The 19,958-nt window shown below is 45.7% G+C and overlaps 1 protein-coding gene across 3 annotated transcripts in view; it reads left to right on the forward strand.

Moving 5' to 3' along the window:
- Positions 1 to 19,958, forward strand: part of Dtx4 (deltex E3 ubiquitin ligase 4) — a 64,219-nt gene that overhangs the window by 16,010 nt on the left and 28,251 nt on the right. For 2 of the 3 annotated variants that reach the window (XM_027406633.2, XM_027406632.2), the window contains exons 4-9: positions 547 to 708; positions 2,754 to 2,815; positions 3,713 to 3,865; positions 7,621 to 7,782; positions 12,159 to 12,248; positions 15,396 to 18,717. In XM_027406633.2, the coding sequence (XP_027262434.1) occupies positions 547 to 708; positions 2,754 to 2,815; positions 3,713 to 3,865; positions 7,621 to 7,782; positions 12,159 to 12,248; positions 15,396 to 15,629 (863 nt within the window). In that variant the 3' untranslated portion in view covers positions 15,630 to 18,717. Of the gene's footprint in view, positions 1 to 546; positions 709 to 2,753; positions 2,816 to 3,712; positions 3,866 to 7,620; positions 7,783 to 12,158; positions 12,249 to 15,395; positions 18,718 to 19,958 lie in introns of those variants that run through there. The other variant, XR_004769038.1, reaches the window with a different exon arrangement.

Raw genomic sequence — 19,958 nt, forward strand, 5'->3', positions numbered from 1 at the left:
TCAGTCAGGATCTCACATTAGCTGTGGCTGCCTACACTGGGCCTACATAAGAATGGGCGTGTCATTGACCAGCAATGCACTGGGGAGAGCTCAGAGGGCCCTGCATGTCCCTGTTGAACTAGTGCTTTTCTGATAGATTCAGGGAGAGGGAGGATTGTTGCCTTCAGTTATATACCCCACCAAGCTCTAATAGTCACACACAAGTCCCTGGTCAAAATTAGTGGTTCGCAAAATAGACATGAACGTGGGACACAGACATTTTGATAAAGGGACAGGGGTTTAAGAGGGTGAGGGTTAGAACAAAAGCCCATTTAATTTTTTTTTTTTTTTAAACGAGGTGCTTGGCTTCTGAGGAACAACTTACAAAGCAGTTTTCTGGCCTTTATCCAGCCACACACCCAAGCATGCAACTGCATATGTAGAGAATGCATGAATTATAAAAACTGTCTGCTGGAGAGGAGGGGAGTGGGTAAACGGGAGGGAGGGTGTGGGAATCTTGGGAGCACATTCTTCAGCCCTTCCTCACCCCTGCCCTGCCCCTTCCAGGAATCACCGGGATCCTCATGAGTGCAGCGGGATTGCCTGTGTGCCTCACTCGGCCACCAAAGTTGGTCCTCCACCCACCCCCTGTCAGCAAGAGTGAAATAAAGTCCATCCCAGGGGTCTCTAACACAAGCCGCAAGACCACCAAAAAACAGGCCAAGAAAGGTACAGGGCTCTTCTGAATAGGTACCTGGAGTGGAAGACTGAGCTTGCAGCCCCCGCTCTGCCTGCACCAAGGTCAAGCCATGCCTTAGCCCCTGTGTTGTCACTTCCTTGTCTGCTAAGCAGTGGGTTGGGTGTGGCTCAGGAAGTGCTACCTGGACACACATAAACATGCAAAGCAACAGTAGCAGAAACATAAAGACTGTAAGTGTTGTGCGAAGACAGCAAGGTAGATGAGACACTGAATCAAGAAGTCCTAACTTGGCCACTAGCTAGTTAGGTGCAACTTCTGTTCTCTTCTCTTTGTAATGCCCACGACCAGCAGGTATATCCTGGAATGTGCCCATGACAGCTGGGAAACAACCACTGTCTTAGGTCTCTCTGGAGCCTCTGGACCTTTGGCCCCATGAACCCTGCTTCATAAATCACTGTGTACCAGTCCGTAATCCAGCTACTGAGGGAAAGGGCACCTTCCCTGACTCCAGCAGCTCTGGGTTGGCTCTGTGGCTGATGGTCCTGTGGGCTGCTCTTGGATGTGAAATTACCTGCTTCTTCTTCTTCCAAGCCTTCATCTTACAAACTTCACAAGAACTTTTATTCAGAATGGACGTGTGGAAGCAGCACTTAGCCCGGGCCTGGCAATAGGGAATAGGCTCTTAATTAATAGAAGGAGAATTCTTTCAAGAGAAGCAGGAGGAAGGGCCAGCATCTCAGCTTTTGGCTGTTGTCTGCTAAACTTCCTTAAACCCTTGTCCTACTTTCCCTGTCTATTTCAATTTCCCTGCTTTAGTGAACTCACATGCCTTGTTCTTCAGCCAATGGGTCGGGGCAGGGGTTTACACTCCTGCCCTCTTCCTGGCACTATGAATAGCACATACTGTCTCCTTATCTGGCAAAGCGCACTTGGGCTGTGCAGCCATCAGCTAATTAGTCGTCACAGCACCCACTGCAGTAGGTGCTATCAATTGTCCTTATTTTATGGGTGAGAAAACAACTTGGAGGAATCAGGGGAATAGCCCAAGGTTCCACGGCTTCTTGTAAACCAGTGGGAACCTATCCTCTGCCTTCAGGTTAGCTTATTTCCCAAGGATCCAGCGCCTGAAGATCCTTAACTCCTGTGGCTCTTAGTATGCTTCCCGGAGCCTAACCCTCTCCCCACGGCTGGACTGCATCTCCTGGCAGGAACAGTACTAGTGGAAGCCAGGAAGGATTGTCCTGAAACTGGGGGTCACAACTTCCTGCTTTCCCATAAAAATAATTTGACGGTGACACCATGTTACAAAACTGAGATAGGGCTTAACAAGTCGTTGAAGGAATGTAACCCGACTGACTCGTGTTTGTGGAGCAGTGCAAAGTGTTTTCATTTCTCTCTTCTCAAGGGATCATGTGGGCAAGGCTAGGCTCTTTGGTTATCAGGAAGAGAAACTCTGTTTATATCAGTGAAAATGCTGATTTGCTGAAATAGGCAGACATGTCAGAGAGTGGGCTGGAAGAGGTCAAGGCAGATAGGAACATCATCCTTCTTCAAGCCACTCTGATCTGGGGCATCATCTATTCTCATCCATGCTCCTTAAACCATTGCAAAAATAATTTGACCCCCTTTTCTCCTCCCTTCTCCTCTCCTCCCTCCCTCCCTTTGCCCCCTACCCCCGTGTGTGTGTGTGTGTGTGTGTGTGTGTGTGTGTGTGTGTTTGCAAGCGTGTATGTAAGTCTATACATGGAGACCAAAGGTCAGCCTCAGTATCATTCTTTAGATGCCATTTACCTTGCTTTTTGAGGCAGGGTTTCTTATTTGCATGGGGGCTTACCAGTTATGCTAGAGTGCTGTCAGCAAACTCGCAGAGATCTTGGCTTTTTCACCTGGTTTCTGGAGATCAAACTTAGGTTCTCATTCTTGTGAGGCAAGCACTTTACTGACTCAGCTGCCTCACAACCCTTTTTCTCTTTGAACTGGCCTCTCACTCTTCTCTCTGAAGCACATAGGATGGCAAGGCTAGTTGATCCTGTCTCCTTTGCCTTGTGACATAGTGACTCTCCTGTCCCCATAGGTAAAACCCCAGAGGAAGTGCTAAAGAAATATCTGCAGAAGGTCCGGCACCCCCCAGAAGAGGTGAGTTCAGGGGACCTAGGTCAGGGTTCACTTTTTCCATCACCAAGTTCATGTCCTCTGTCCCCATGTTGCACAGGGTGTGGCAGGTGCTGCTTTCTAAGTCCGGGCTGGCACAGAGCAGATTTAGCTGATGCCTTCACTTCAAGGTTCAAGGTTTCAAGCTGCAGTCACCGTTTAACTTGCCCTATTTACAGAATTCTAAATGATTCTAAGCTGCTCTCCATGCCGGTCTGAGCTTAAGCAAAACAGTGTGCCAAGCCATGTGAATTCCCTCTAGAATGGATTTGATATGGACCAGTGATTCTCAGCCGGAAGGATTACCCCTGAGGGAACATGTGGCCTTGTGTGGGCATTCTCTGCGTTGTGGTGATTGACGAGCGAGTGTGCTGCTAGCATTTAGTGGGTAGAAACCAGAGGAACTTCTGAAAACCCTGTAAGGCCTGAAACAGTATCCACAGCAAAGCATCGCTCTACCACAATGTCAAATGTTAGCATTGGGAAATAGGCCTTAGATTTGTTTAGGTGCAAGCCCCCTCTAATACATTTGCAATACAATACCTTTACAGGCATGGCGCATAAGCAGAGCTTGTCACCGTATCTCTTGACAAGCAACTGGAGACACCAAGCAAGGGCAGTGTTGCATCAAGATTATAATTAGTCAATGAGTCCAAGTTTAACATGTACGGGAATTATTTGAAGAAATTTCTCTGCTGTGTGAAGCAAGACACATTTAGACTATATTTAGAATCCCTCCCCCAACACAGCACCCCTGATTTGTGGCCTTTATAGAAGAGGGGTGAACCACTCGTCTGATGCCTGCCATCATACAAGAACCATGATGCTCTGGCTTCCCTGGCTGGGTGAAAGTTGATGCCTCTCTTATTCTTCATCTACCAGGACTGTACCATCTGTATGGAGCGTCTCACAGCGCCCTCTGGCTACAAGGGCCCACAGCCTACAGTCAAGCCTGACGTGGTGGGAAAGCTGTCCAGGTGTGGCCACATCTACCACGTCTACTGCCTGGTGGCCATGTACAACAATGGGAACAAGGTTAGTGTCTGTGGGTTTGGGGGCAGTCAGCCATGATTAGTTCCTAAGTGTCCTTGTTCTCCCACAAAATGGTCTGGAACATGTAACCGGTTCTTCGGGTATATTTGCTACTTTACTTACTGCTGTGACAAACTACTGGCAGAAGCAATTTAAGGAAGTAAGGGTTTGTTTTGGCTCACAGTTTAAGACAGCCTGTCGTGGTGAGGAAGTCATGGTGGTGGTAGGAGCTGGAAGTAGCTGGTCCATGTCCCTTTGTAGTTAGGAGGCAGAGAGTGATGGATGCAGGTGCTCAGCGCACTTTCTCCTTCTTATTTAGTTCAGGACTTCAGGCCATAGAATGGAGCTGTTCACATTTAGGTTGCTACAACCCAGTCTAGAAACTCCTCACAGCCATGGCTAGAGGTATGTTTCCCCGGTAAATCTGAATCCCATCAGGTTGACCATCGGGATTAACCTATACCTCAGGGCAGCAGGAATGAACATTTTCACTGTTTGCATTTTTGCTGTTTTCAGGATTAATTAGCCCCATATTGCAAAGTCTGTCTTCATTTTCCCTTTGGGTTAAGCTTCCCTTCATCTCTAATTTGGGTATGTATGATGGTCTGACAGAGGTGAGCTTTGTTCATGAAGGTTCTCAGGGAAATGGTCCCCCACTGGGTAAAGGAGGCCTTCATCACAGTGCTGCTCCCATAGTGAGAATTTCTTCATTCATGACACTGCAAGTGGGCTCTCAATAGTTTCTATTCTTCATGCCAGTGGTTTAAGTTAAAATTCATCTTCTCTGGACAATGTCAAAACACCTTTGATTGTCCCTGCAAAGGCATTGTCAGAGTTCTTGGTAATCCCCACCACAGTATCAACTGTCAGAAGATGAGACAGGGCTTCTCTCCATTAACTGACTTAGGGTTATAGTTGGTTTCAGAAATCTGGGTGTTTTCCCTAAGTGACGATTTTCCCTTTTCAGGATCTGAGCTTTTTGAAGTCATTGACTTGCATTCTTGTCTGTGTCTGGAACTACCCGTCACCCCTGTTCCCCGTGAGTTTTCGTACAACTCAAATCTGAGATTTCCATGATGTCTCTCAACTTCTTACTCACCCAAGAACATGTCTGGATTTTAGGGACTTCTCCTTCTGTCCTATGTAGTGGGGAAGAGCAGGGGAGGTATGACAGGAAGCACACCTGTGTGGAAATCATGGCTTATGAGCTGAATGACTCTAAACTTCTTCAAGATTTCACTTTCCATTTCAAAAGTAGAGCTAAAACAGTAGCTGCTGCTCCTCCTCCCTGTGTGTGTGTGTGTGTGTGTGTGTGTGTGTGTTCTTATTGTGTATGTTCATGAGGAGGCTGGAGGACAACTTCTGGTGTTAGCTCTAGAACACTACTTACGTCTTTCGAGACAAGGATGTCTCACTGCTCATGATTTAGGCTAGGGTGGCTGGCCAACAAGTGCCACGGATCCTCCTGTCTCCACCTCTCCAGCACCAGGGTTATAAGTGCATGCCACCACTCCTGACATTCTAGAGATCCGACTCAGTGCTTGTAAACAAGCTGCTTACCTTCTGTGCCATCCCTCCAGACCAATGGCTGCTGACAGATGTTATGGCTGTTATTACTCAAAATGGCATCTCCTTTTTATTATTGCTCTCATTTCCTCCTTTCATCTTTGCATTGGGGTTGAATTGCTAACCTTGACATCTTCATTGGTGTCCCAGAGGCTAAGGCTTCCGGATGCCCTTCATCATTGGTGAAAGGTTCCATGTTCTCTTTCATAGCCCAGGGCTGAAATCTTTTATTAGAACCTCACCTTTTGAGAGGTTATTTGGAATTTTTAGGCTGTCTTAGCACATTTATTCCCCTTTGGATGACTCTTTAAGACTTCCCAGTAACTCCATGTATATGTCTGCAGGGCTCCAAACGTGTTTCTCAAGCCACTATCCTTTGTTCTCCCTTTCAGTGTTGCTTTGAATCATTTTTATTCTCTCAAGCCCATTGAAGAAAAGCAAGGGAGAGAATGGACTCATTCGCCCCAGGCCTTGAAGCAAATTAAGGCTAGTGGAGAAAGCAGGACCCTGGTTTCAGACAGCGGTGACTATGAATATGAGCTGTTACTTAAAGCGAGCCAAGCTTGGATAGAAACATGCCTAAGAGGCTCTGAGAAGGTCTCGTCTCCTTCCAAAAGACTCCAGGTGTCTGTCTGCCAGGGCCTTGGTCCCAGCTGAGCAGTACCACATTCTGCTTGCTGCCCATGTGAGCTTCCTTCCCTACTCCCCTCCCTTTTCTGTGAAGCTCGGAATTCCCTTCGCTGTCTGGGACCTCTTGCCAGTTATCATCAGCCCTACCAGGTGACACTTCACTAGATCCTGCTGCGAAGTCACAACCGTTTACATTACTGTCTCCGTGACACATGTTCAAGTCAGTGTTTATAGCTATGACAAAATACATGGGCAAACAACAGAAAAGGAAGGAATGGTTTTGTTCTTGTTTTTAGTTACTTAGTTTGTTTTGGCCCATCATTTCAGGGATATAGTCTGTGGCCTCTGTGTGTGTCCCCCTCCCTTCGTTGCCTCTTTTTCTTCCTGCCCTTCAAACCTCCTGGCTGCCATCAAATCACTCTACCAGTAGCTTCATCTGCTGATGAGGTTTGAGTCCTCATTATCCAGTCACTCTACAGAGGCTCATCAGTGAGCAGCCAGCCCTCAAATCCGTGAGCCTTGAGGGACAGACCTGTGATGACCTGCTATGTGGTGTAGGGCAGAAGGTAGGGCAATTTAGGGGCTTCACTGGAATTCCAGCCTCACTGGTGACAAGCACTTCACTATTGAAGTCCCTCCGATACTTTTTCTCTTAAAGGGAATCTCAGTTCCTTCCCAGCTAAAGCCAATTTATAACTGTTTTTAAGAACCTTCTCTCCCCGCCCCCGCCTCCCCCCTCCCAGTAAGGGTTTCTGTGTGTAACAGTCCTGGCTGTCCTAGAATTTGATCTGTGGACCTGGTTACCCTGGAACTCATAGAGATCCACCTGCCTCTGCCTCCCGAGTGCTGGGATTAAAGGCGTGCACCACCACTGCCCATTTTCCTTAAAGCCAATTTTGTTCCTTTCCAAGCATTTGTCTCTCCACAGATATCATAAGCACACTAGTAGCATTTAAATATGACATATTCGAAACACTTTATGTATCTCACTTAACTTTCATTAGCCCAGTGAAAGAGGATGATTATATTTCTTGTTCTAAAAGGAAATTGAGACAGATTCATTTGTCCAAGGCTACAAGGCAAAGCTGAGGCTCAAATCTAGGCAGCATTACCTTAAAGCTCACACTCTGAACTTCTGCACTTCTCCGGCTCCCAGTTGTGACTCAGTAGGCCTGTTGTGGGGTCCAGATGTCTTTAACTTTAGAAAGTTTCCTGGGTGCATCTGGGACTCAGCAGTTGAGCAGTTGTTGCTCTTGAGCAGTTACTGTGTGTTCCACCCATGTTAAATTGCAATTCCCTGTGTAGGGCTTCCTGCCCTAGTTAGCACTTCCTTTCAAGGACAGAGGTGTCTCATCTAAGCATCTCCGCTACATGTGTCATTTTCTTCCAGTTATTTTAGAGAAAGCCTATGTGGCTTAAGTAACTAGAGAGGGTTTCAGGTCTGTTATCCGCTGGCTGAGTTTTGTCTCTTGAGACTGGTCTCTGGTGCTTTAAGGGGTTTCGGGGAAGGTCATGAACAAAGTAGTTTCCTAATCTGGCTATCCTGGAATTTGTTTCCTTAGGATGGGAGTTTACAGTGTCCAACATGTAAGACCATTTATGGTGTCAAGACAGGCACCCAGCCTCCAGGAAAGATGGAATACCACCTCATCCCCCACTCCTTGCCTGGCCATCCAGATTGCAAAACCATCCGGATTATCTACAGTATCCCACCTGGCATTCAGGTGAGCCCACCCTTGGATGGTCCACTTATTATTTCAACTTTGAATGTTTGGCAGTAAAGTATTACACTAGCAAAAGCCTCCTTCCCTTCCTGTCCCCATCTTGTGTCTCACTCCCCTGGTTCTCCCCCTTCTCTACCATTGTCCTTGTTTTTCTGTATCCTTCCAGCGTTCTTTGTGTGGATACTCGGTGTAGACTGCCTCCTCCCCTCCTATTTTGCACAAAGAGCTACATTTGAGCACATTGTTTCACCCTCTGCCTCTTTCAGCTAACAATATGCACCTTGTGTTTGTATAGCATGTCCTCTTTCTTTCTGTTTCTGTGTAATAATCCAGTGTATATATAATCTAATCTAGCACCTCCATTAGCTGTCTGTTTCCATTGTTTGCAATCTTTTGCTACAGCAGATAATGTTATCACTAAATAACCCAGCACACCTGTGACCATATCTGAAGGACAATTTCCTGGAAGCAGAATGTCTTGGCCAAACAGTTATTTATTAGTGTTTTTTAAAAAATTGATGTTTATACTTTTTGTCTTTGGTGGCATTTCTTTCCTCCCTGGTATTTGAAAAACAGTCAGCCCTCAGGACCAATGTGACTAGTAATCCCATGAGTCAGTGCAGTTCAGCCCTTCCCTCACACAGTGGGGCCTTAGGTGTTCTGGGGAGCAGCTCGGACTCATCCCTTAGCAAACATCGGTTAGCTCAGCCTCTCTCGCTCCTCCTGTGTCTTCCTGCTTGTCCTTTGTCTGGCAAATCTTTGCGTGTGGGTTATGCCCAGGTGTGTGTTAAGTACTGGTAAAACAGAGTTTGAATTGGTGCAGTCTTTGATCCCGGAAGTCCCCACTGGGGCCAGGAGGATGATAAACAAATGAATGACAAAGTACATCCACATAATGGAAAGTTACGAGGAAATAAAAAAGTGTGATAGTTCATAAAACATGCGTCTTCCCTGGGGCACTTGGTAACCAGGCAGAGCAAGATAAAAAAAAATACCTTTCACTCCTAGTCTGGAGAGCAGAAACGGATATGCACCAGTGATGAAAGTGACACGGACAAAGGGAAGTGCAGAGCTTCAAAGTCTTATGACCCCAGGTCTCACTTCCTGTCTTAAAGGTGCCTGCTTCCTCCTAGATTTACTTTTTTTTTTTTTTCATCTGTACTGCTGGGAATCTGCTAGGCAGAGGGCCAAGGGTGGGAGATCCTATCTGTCTGTACATCTCAGGGCCCACTCTCAGGGGGCTCAGGACCTTGCTTACTGCTGTCTGATTGGCTGAGATATCAGGTTGAGGAGGAAGTGTTTATGGGTGGTTTATCTGAAAGGTGGGAGGAGACTCTCTGGTTCATGACACTCTCTAGTGAAGCCGTGAAAGACATAAAGAAATGCAGAGTACAGATTTAGCTGGAGGAGGTAACAGTTCTAGAGAAAAATTGCATGCTTATGGACATTTGTCGAATTTATTCAATTGGGAGGTTGGGAGCTCAGACTTGCAAAAAACGGCAAGGAAGAACTGTTGAGGGTGTAGGGGTCACAGAAGGCCTTGAATGCCAGGACCAGGCATGAAGACTTAGACTATGGGGAGCCCCTGGAGATTGCTTATCTGATTAGGTTTATAAAACATCATGTAATTGAATTGAGCTTTAAGAAGCTGTTGTGACTTAAGAACAGGTGAGTGGGAATAGGACCACTGCAGCAGTTCAGGCTCCTGAATAAGGGAAGGGCCAGGGAAGGAAGGAAGATACAATTGGCTGCTGCTCAGGAGAGACTCGTAGAATGGTCCTGAGGCAGCTGTTGGTGTGGTAAGGAAGAATAAAATGTGCGAGTGGGCTGGCCAGATGGCTCACTGGTAAGGGTGCTTGCTGCCATCATGACAGCTGAGAGCCAGTCCTGACAAGCCAAGTTCAATCCCCGAAACCCAGGGAGAAAAGGAAAGAACTGACTCCTGCAAGGTGTCCTGTGGCACACAGGCACACAGGCACACAGGCGCGCGCGCGCGCGCGCACACACACACACACACACACACACACACCTTAAAAAGAAAATGAAAAGAGTCCACCAGGGGTCAAAGTAGAGCTAACAGTCAAGGGGCATCCATTGAGAAGGCCATATTTTTAAGCCTCCAGATTTAAGGAACAGAGAGAGAGTCTCTGTAGAATGGCCAGTACAGGGCTCTAGCACCTCCAGCAACACCCTGGCTTGTGAAAGGAAATGCATCTATAAACAGTCAGATGCTCTGCAGACTTGCTACCGTAAGTCAGTAGCAAGATGTTCGGTGCTGTGTCCCTTGAAGCTCCAGGGATGATGCAGGCTTGGGCTTCGGTGAGCTGAGTTCTTCAGGCTCCACTTTCACTGCAGAAAGTGCGTCCCTTTGGGAGAAGCCGTGGGCCAGGCTGAGGCAGAGTCGTGACTGCTCTACCTGGCGTCAGGCCCAGAATGCACAGCCTTACTGGGTCAGTGCCAGACAGGCTGAGTTGGGCACACACCCAGCAGCCCCAGGCATCAGAGAAGCAGTTGGAGCTATGGTCAGGCTTGGTTCCTCAGTGATGAGGCCTGGCTTAGAGAAGTGTGGTCCTGGGAATGTTGTGCGTTTGTCTGGATGTGAAGATTTAGTCTGAATGTGAAGTTATAACTGTCAGATTCTTTTACTCCATAAGAATGTCACTCTTCTTTTAGCTCAGAGTGACATTTGTATATTTTTTAAACATTTTTCTATGCTCAAAATATACTTTGTAGATATATAGAATTATCAAAGAAAAATAAGAATATACTTTAGAAATTTTTAATATTTTTACTCTTTGGCAGTTTTATACATGTGTACACTGGGTTAGAGCATTTTCAATCCCTGTTGCCCTCATACTCCTCCCTCTTGCCCAGCAATCCCACTCCTTTCTTTTGACCCAATGAATTTAATTTCATTCATTCATTCAATTCATTCATTCATTTGCTCACTCATTACATAGCTGGCATGTATTTATTGATCTTTGGGAAAGCATGTCAAACAGCTGCATAGAATTGTCAATATTCTATGACTTGGATTTATACAGAGTTTTAAATAAGGTTCTGCTTCCAAGGGGTCAGGAATGTTCAGAAATGATATACAAGCATTCTCATGGGTGGAAACCTGTTGTGTCAAACTTCATAAACTTCTCAAAGGGGCCAATGAATGTGTTGGGGCCTGTGATAACTCTGTCAATGTGACACAATTGAGAATCGCCCTGGAAGAGAGAATCCCATGAGGGGTTGTATGTGTTAGTTTGGTTTATAGGCCTGACTGTGGGGGAATTTCTTTATTACATTAATTGAGGCGAGTGCCATCATTCCCTAGGAAAGGGGCTCTGTAATGTGTAAGAGTGGAGAAAATGAGTCTGACATGCATGTATTAAATCGTTGCTCTATGCTCTTGACTGTGAATATAATGCTGATTGCATTGGGCAAGGTCTCCTGGTACCTCAGGTCATGGCAGCAAATAGACAAGCAGATGCATTCAGAAGAGGAGGACAAAAAGAGGAGAGCAGCCTTGCTTTGTAAGCAACATGCTTTCACAGCAACTAACCCGGTCCCTTGAGGGCAAGATGAGAACTCTCTGAAGAGAGACATTCATCCCTTCTGACAATCTCATCGCCTCTTCCACACCCCAGCTGCCCACAAGGCTGCATTGGAGGCCAAATTCCAGCAAGAGTTTTGGAGGAACAAACCATATGCAGTACCATAGCGTCTGGGTTCTGACTCAGTTCTCCTTGGATGTCTTTCCTACCCAGTGTCCTGAGACGGCTTGGGTAATAAAATATTGGGTGATGATAGCTTAAGTGCCACAAGACTCTCTGTCCTGAACATTGCCGTCTGTGTTGTTGAGTAAGGAAGCAAAACCCATGAAGACAAAGGAGAAAATCCACAAGAATCATGCAGAAAACTCTGACTGCATGTAGCTTGGAGAACTTTATTATTCTAAGTAATTGTTTTGAAAGTCCAATGCACATGCCTCAGAAAACCTGGGATTAGGTTATTTCTGGCAAAGCCGGTTAGCTTCTGTGGGCTGTGGTTTTCATCATTCACAAAACAGTGCATAAGTAGTGTTGGTACTGATGATGATAAAATTTGCTGTACCCTCCCTGAGCATTGGTAACACCCCATAAGGTGAGTATTCCAAATCACTCTTACCAAAGAGGGGAATTCCATAGATTCCAGCTGGGAGCTAGCAGCTGCAGGCCAAACTCAGGTCACATGATGTGTAACAACTTAGACTTTTTTTTTTTTTTTTTTTTTTGGCTTGTCCTCTGTGTGAACTCTGTGGCTCTTGTTATTGTCCCACTAAGCCTGTATTAGTTTCTCATCAGAAATGTTTTTGCAAGATGCCTTTGTTTTCTTTCTGCTTTCAGGGACCAGAACACCCAAATCCCGGGAAAAGCTTCAGCGCCCGTGGCTTCCCACGACATTGCTACCTTCCAGACAGTGAGAAAGGGAGAAAGGTAAGAGCAGGTGTTCTGTAGTAGGGGTAGGGATTGATTTTGTTTCTGCAAAGCACAAATTGTGTATATGCAGTAATAAGGTCACATCGGAATCAACCATAGATAAGAATTAGTATCATTAGGATGTTGCTTTGGTGTGTGTGTGTGTGTGTGTGTGTGTGTTACATGTTATCTATGGGATTGCAGGCACTCATGTACCACAGTGTACATACGGAAGTTTGGGTCAACTTCCAGGTGTCATTTCTCACCTTTGTTTTGAGGCAGGGCCTCTCTTGTTTCTTGCTGCTGTATGGCCTACTCCAAACTAGCTGGCCTGAAAGCTTCCGTCTCTGCCACCCATCTCCCCACAGGAGTGTCAGGATTACAGATGTGCACCACTGCATCCACCTTTCAGCGTGGGTTTTGGGGATCTGAACTCAGGTCATCAGACTTGCATAGCTAGTGCTTTCGCCCACTAAGCCATCCTACCAGCCTGATTAGAATACTTTTACAGGAGGTTGGGAGTGGAATGGCTTTACCCCTCTCCTCAGGGTATTATTGACAATAATCCACCTCTTATAGGATCTTTATCTAGAGCCCTGCTGTTTAAAGCTGGTCCTGGAGAAACACTAGTGATAACTCCTAAGAGCTTAACAGAAACTCCGAACTGGAACCCATATCATCTTCTCGGTATCCTGGCTGTTCTATTCTGAACACACTCAAAAGCATGAGCTAGGTGTTCTGGTATCTTAATTGGTGGCTAATTATTTTATTTGTTTTCTGGATTCTTAGTAATTCATCATCAAGACTTCTAAATATTCTAGTTGGAATGACAGGATTTTCATTCTGATGCCAAGAGGACTAAGAACATTAGTCTAGGGGACATGTTAGGGAAATGCAAGAGGCAGGCTTTTAGTCAGCTTCCTTTCTAGATCTGAGAAGCCTACTCAACAAATGTCTGTCTTTCTGCATTTTAAGTGTTAATGGTTATGTTGCCATGGTGTGTCTAAGTTCAGTCATTTGTGAGCCTATCTGAGTTCCAGCAAACTGCCACAGACCATAGACAGAGTGGCTTATGAACAGCAGGTATTTACTTTCTACAGTATTGGGGTCTAGGAGGTCCAAGATCAAGGTGCTGGCAGATTCTGAATCTGGCAAGGGTTCTCTTCCTGCTCATAGACAAAGCCTCTTCTCTCTGTGTCCTCTCCAGGGAGAAAGGACAAGAATTGTCTTCCCAGTCCCTTTTTATAAGAATCTCATTTACTGACATTCATTTTCATGACCTAATGAACCCCAGAAAGTTCCATATTCTAATACCCACTTTAGAGGCAGTGATAGGAGGTCACATGGATTTAGGGGATGCATGAGCATTTACCTGCACACTTCCCATGTGTCTTCCTGCTTTGGAAGCCAGACTGGAGAGTTTCCAAGAAACATAAACGGAAACCATAGAGTGGTCCTACAGGGCATCTGACAGGATTCCAATTGCTAAGGAAAACTCTATACCACAGGGATACAGGAAAGCAGAGTGTCTTCATGATGAACAAAATTAACAGTTTGAGATTCCCAGAAAGTAGCCAGGAAAATATTCTTACTCAAGGTTTTGTATATCCCACCCTTAAGTCTGGCTTATTGCTATTTTAACATTCTTATTTGAAAATATATCTCTATAAAAGAAACATCTCTATTTGTGTAACCTTTACACCAAATGTAAATTGTGCTGGAATTCTTGATTTTCAGCTGGCCGGAAGTTTCAACCAGACTCCATTGAGAAGGGGCTTCCATTTCCTCCCTGTAATCTCATAATACCCTATCTTTCCATAGGACTTCAATGTCAAGTGGTGTGGGTGTGTGCTGTCCTTCCAAGGGAGGAAAGGATAGTTTGTAACAAGGGCAACATAAGAAAGATGCACTAGTGCCCTGCTCTCAAATTGAGAATGAGAATTAATGAGAAAGAGAATTTGTCTCCACCAAGAAACAAATTTCTGTGCCTCAGCCCAAGATCTTCTGGTAAAGGTCCCCACTGTAAAGTCTGTTGTTAAGACTACAGTTGTGGGATGGGAATGTGGTTCAATTGGTACAACACTTGCCTAGAATGTGGGAAATCCTGGCTTCCATCCTCTGCACTTCTAACCAAACACCTTACACTTGCCTGTATTCTCAGCACTGAATCCATTAAGTTTGAGGCTAGGCTGGGATACCAGAGACTATCTCCAACAAGCACAAGACTACAGAGCTACTCTCCTTCTAGACCTTCCTCTTCATGCAGCAACAGACCCCAAATCCTTGGGACCCAGGCTATGCACATTCACCATCTTGAAGTCTTGCTTTCAGTGACTAAATACACTGAGCTCATTATTCCTCTCTGCATTGCCTTCCAAGCCACTTAATCCTCTGCTAATCCTACAGGAGACTGCTTCATCTTTTGTCCTGACACCACGTCAGGAAAAACAATTTCTGGCATCAAGCACCTTTGTTTAAGAGTAATTAAAATTTAGAGTAATACTTAGATGTTTCAATGACCTTCCCCTTTCCTCCTTACAAAGCACACTGTCTTGGCTTAACATAAAAAGTCTCCACCTTACGATATAGATGTAAACCATCTCTTCTCACCAATTCCCTTAGCAATACCATTATTAGTAAGTGGCCTTCATATCCGCAGGTCCATGACCCTAACCTTGTTGGGTATAATAACAACAAGGTCTTTGAAGCTGTCTCATACTTTTCAGTTCTGCCACTTACTAATGATGGTTCAATGAGAACCCTGTCTCAAAAAAGAAAATGGGCAGAGAGCACTCCAGTGAAGCACGCAGCTTCGTCCAATAGCCTCCAAATGCACACACATATAGTGGTGTGTACCCAGACACGCGCATATGCTATGCTACGCATGCATACAACCTTTGGGGTGGGTGATTCCATTGCTGCTTGATAAGTAAACAAATTAAAGCTCAGAAAGATGTTTAAAGTAGTCGGAAGTTACACAGTTATTCAATGACAGAGTTGAGGTTCACGCTATAGTACCCAGGCTCCAATTTTAGATCTCTTTCTCTTCTTCTGAGTTGCTTAGAGCATCATGATGAGGAAAGGGTTGGGGGCCTCGGGATGAATCCACCATCTGAAGACCAGTACTCAACCACTGCCTGTGGTCTCTCAACTTCGTTGCCCCAGGTTCTGAAGCTGCTTCTGGTGGCCTGGGATCGTCGTCTCATCTTTGCCATTGGAACCTCCAGCACCACGGGCGAGTCTGATACTGTCATCTGGAATGAGGTGCACCACAAGACAGAATTTGGCTCCAATCTCACTGGCCATGGTTACCCGGATGCCAATTACCTGGATAATGTGCTGGCTGAACTAGCTGCCCAGGGTATCTCTGAAGACAGCACTGCCCAGGAAAAGGACTGAGGTGGGAGGGTACTGGGCAGGAAGTCAAGAGAGTCATGGTGGAAGTTGATGCCATGCCTCCTGACTCCCTCATTTCCCTTCTGGTTCTGTCTCCACCCCTCAACCCTCTCAGTCACAGAGGGAACTAGATTAAAGTGATGTCATTCATCAATTTTTTCCAACACAAACAGGATGTGGGATGAGGGCCATCCTCCCACCCCATTTGTCCCATGGAGTTTTCAGTGCTGGGTAGGTAAGAACCTGCACCTGTGCCCTCCCTTAAGTAGGGGATATGGTCAGCACACTTAAGTTATGGGCAATGTTGAGACACTCCATACCCTGGCCTTGTGAATCTGAGATCCCTTGCCTTAGCTGGCTGCTTGCTGCTTGCTGCTTCCACTCTGCTTTGGGAGCAGAGTTTCTGCTTTTTTTCCCCTCTACTGGAGTCAGGGAGCTCTCACTGTGCGAGACTGGGGAGAGAGGGGTAGACTGCTGTGACATCAGAAATGGGATGCCTTGGTATAGAGTAAGGAAGCAGTTCGTGCTCAGAGGGTCAGAGTCAAAAGCCTCTGAGAGCATGTGCAGCTCTCATTATAGTCCCTGGCTTCTCTGGGCCCTCCCTTCCTCCTGTCATTGACCTGTCCTTAGGCATCTGGTTCTTTCAAGTGGATGGAAGGACTCAGGGATTCCCCTCTGGGGCGGCATCCCATGATGCTGTTTCCAATCCCTCTCTGATCAAACCAGAGCCTGCATCCCACTGAGCATCTGCACTGTCCTCAGGGAGAGGAGCCCACAGCCTTCTTCCCAACTCATCTCAGACCAGCTCAGTTTCATGAAGTCACTGTGAGTTGGAGCCCATACTGGACTCTGTGTCATCTGTGTATGTGCATATGTTTGTGTGAGTGTGTGTGCATCACTGGGCTAGGTTGTTGGGAAAGTCCCATCATGTCTTTGAATTCTGTTTTCACATGCCAAATCCCAGTTCTGTTGGGGGATCCAGCCTATCTCATGACAAACTTTGACCCTGGTGTGCACAGACCTGCACTTGGGAAGATGTGTTGATGTGAGAGCTACATTGGCCCTTCTCTTTCTTATTGATACTATATCAGAACCAACCTCCATCCAGTCTTGTTTATATGAGAGCTCAATTCAGATTTGAGAGTTCAAGACCGGAGATGTTACTGGTCCCCCTTTCACCACATCCTATCTAGTACAGAATGACCAAAAGCATGGTGGTGGAAACCTCTTTAGTTCAGGGTTAGAAATGCATTCTAGTTTTCTCTAACCTGCATCTGGGTGTTGTCCCAAGATCCAGTCTATCCCCAATATCTTCTCACCTTTGGCTCCATTAAAGAATGGATTTAGGTATTTGGTAAGAGAATGAAAAATGAAGAAGGGAAATCAATTTCTCCTGTGGAAGTGGGTTCTTTGAACTGTGTTTGGAGAAAGTTTTTCTGGATACTAATTAGAATGTAACTCATGTTTTGAGGGTATGATGTATATATATATTACGAATGTATATATATCATTCGTAAGATTTGAAAGGTTTTGATGCTTGAAGGAAAAAAGAGAGAGGGGAGGGAATAAAAAACCTTCCACAAGGTACTTGAGTTAGAACTGGAGTCCACATTTTTACAACACCCTGCTCTTTTTGAGCCTCCAGAATCACTCCAGTGCTCCCCACTCAGTTCCCTGGAACATGCTGGTGCTGAATTTTCTTTCACTCTACAAATGGCTAATGAAACTTTAATTGCTTCCCACTAGGGGGAGCTGTGGTAGAAGAGACTGTTCTGCCATCTTAGTCCAAGCCCTTCTATCAGTAGGAGGCCATTTTGTCTCACTATCGGACCAGGAGACTGCTGAGAACCTTGAGCCTTGGGGAAGGCTTCTACCACAATAGAGAAAGAAGCGTCAGAACTAAATGGAAGGCATATGCCATGGAATTTAAAGTCATGCCCATGCCTTTTATCAGGCTATCACATTTCAGAAACTATCAGAGCCTCATTGAGGGCTTACGGTCATTTTTTGCCTTCAGTGTCCTTGTTACCTACTTGCCCTGCTCTTGGCAACAGGGATGAGAAGATACATGGGAGTCCATGGGTAGGAAAATGAGGCAGTGGGAAGCAAAGAAATGAAAATGGGCTCCAAGATGTGGAAATGGGCAGTTTTGGGGGGGGGCATTCTCACAAGGCAGAGGAAAGGGGTAGCATGAGGCAGAAGAAACGGGACCCAAGAGGACATCTAAGGGATGATTGCTCTTGGAAAAAGCAAAAGAAAACAAAACAATACTGTGAGAGTTAGTCTTCATGCCTTCAGGAATTTCCACAGAGGACTTTGAGATATCTATGCCTCGTTTCCCTCTTCTCTGAAGATGCTCAGAGGGGCTACCTCACCCTCATCTTTCACTCTTTCAACTTTCTGGGCTGAAGAAATCTTGGAATTCTCAACAGCATATACTACTGTCAGTCAAAGCAATGGCTAGTGCCTTGCTCTTCCTCTTGTGCCAACACAAAAAGACACAGAATGATTTCAATGAGATTGGGCCCAGGCTACCAGCTACTTTGACCCAGGGTGTTTCCCCCAAGAGAAGCCCCAATGTGCTGTGCTGGGCCAAGCAGGGTTCCCATGCTTTTCCTTTCACAGTCTCAGCACCAGCAGCTATGTTCTCCCCCCCTGAGACTCCAGGGATGACAATGGAATTGGAGACACACCTTGTGAGATGCTGATCCCTTGAAGTTCTGTGCTATACCTGTGGCTGTCTGTGCCTTTGTGTTTCCATTCCCCTCTCATTTTTGTAAGATTCTGACTTCTCTGTGGTTTTAAACTTGGTCAAAGGTACTTGCCCTGGCACTGCACTGTTGCGTGCATGAGAGGTTTGGGAGAAGGCTGGCATGGCTCAAGAAACAACCACTGCCCCCTTTGCTTGTTGGTGGTCACTTATATCACTGAGGGTTTCTGGGAGAGGGCTGGTGAATGTCCAGATGTCAGGTGTTCTGTTTGTAACTGCTGTGATTTCAAGTTCTTGGTGTTGTTCTATGAGAGGACATCGCCCCCTGGTGCTCATGAGGTGTATGTGCAGAACAATAAACTGCAAATGAACAAGCACAAATTGTTGTTACTCCTAAGGGCCTGCTTTTGTAGAAGTGCTTTGGCACCTGTCTCAGAAGCACGTGGGTTACTTCCTCTATGTGTGGGCAACCTCAATCCAACTAGCTAGAGACAGGGAAAACCCCTTTATTTTCTAAAACTTTCCACATCTCTTCTGCCCTACCCACACATTTGACCTATCTTGACTCTGGGTTCCCCTCAAAGAGACAGCCACACATGGCAAAGGAAATAAGGATGTGAACTTTGGCTGGGAAAAGCTATCCTGAAAAGCATGGACATTGGCTTCTTGTGTGTAAGGGAATGCATGAGTGTGTGTGAGGGATGCATTGTGTGTAAGGGAATGCATGCGTGTGAGAAGATGTGTGTGTGTGTGTGTGTGTGTGTGTGTGTGTGTGTGTGTGTGTGTGTGTGAAGGTGTGCTGATCTTTGTACACACATACTGAGGTCAAAGGTTGACATCAGGTATCTTCCTCTACTACCTTCTGCCTTATCTTTTGAAGCAAGGTTAGCTCAATGAACCTGAAAATTACCATTTTGGCTAGGATAGGCTGGCTGACCAGTGAGCCCCAAGTTCCATGTGTCCCTACCTGTCAGTGCTGGTGTCATAGGTTCATGCTACCATACATCTTTTACATGGATGTTGGGGATAAATACTCAGATTCTCATGATTAAATAGCAAGTGCTTCACTGAACTGCAGATGAATACCCACACAGAGTGTTGCTGAGTACACATTTTAATGTATATTTACACACCTTTTTGTTAGTAGAACTGCGTGTTTATGGAACACATTTTTAAATTTTCAATAGGAAGTTTGTGCACTAAGATCTAGGAGCCTCCTGTGCCTTGCCTTGCAGACTCAGGAAATCTTATAGAGAATTTACACAGGAAAAGCTGTTTTGAGTAGTAGAAACCAGAGGCCGTGTGTTGAGATCCTGCTACTTTGGGTCTGTGGGTAAGGTCCCTTTACATGCTCTAGCAGATCATAGATAGGGTGGGCCAAGAACCAGACAATAACTCTCTCCAATGAACACTTACAAGTAAAGATACACAGACAAAGGCATTTACTGCCTTACTCACCGTGTCACACTGCAGCTTTCATGACAAGATTTTTTTATTTTTTCCTTTTTTTCCTCTAAAATCTTGTTTTATTTTGGATGGGGGTGCAGTGGCTGAGGGCAGATGCAAAGGGATGGGGAAATCAATGGGATCAGGATACCATGATGTAAAAGACACAGAATAGA

The sequence above is a fragment of the Cricetulus griseus genome, chromosome 3, assembly GCF_003668045.3.
Source record: "Cricetulus griseus strain 17A/GY chromosome 3, alternate assembly CriGri-PICRH-1.0, whole genome shotgun sequence".
In the NCBI taxonomy this organism is placed as follows: domain Eukaryota; kingdom Metazoa; phylum Chordata; class Mammalia; order Rodentia; family Cricetidae; genus Cricetulus; species Cricetulus griseus.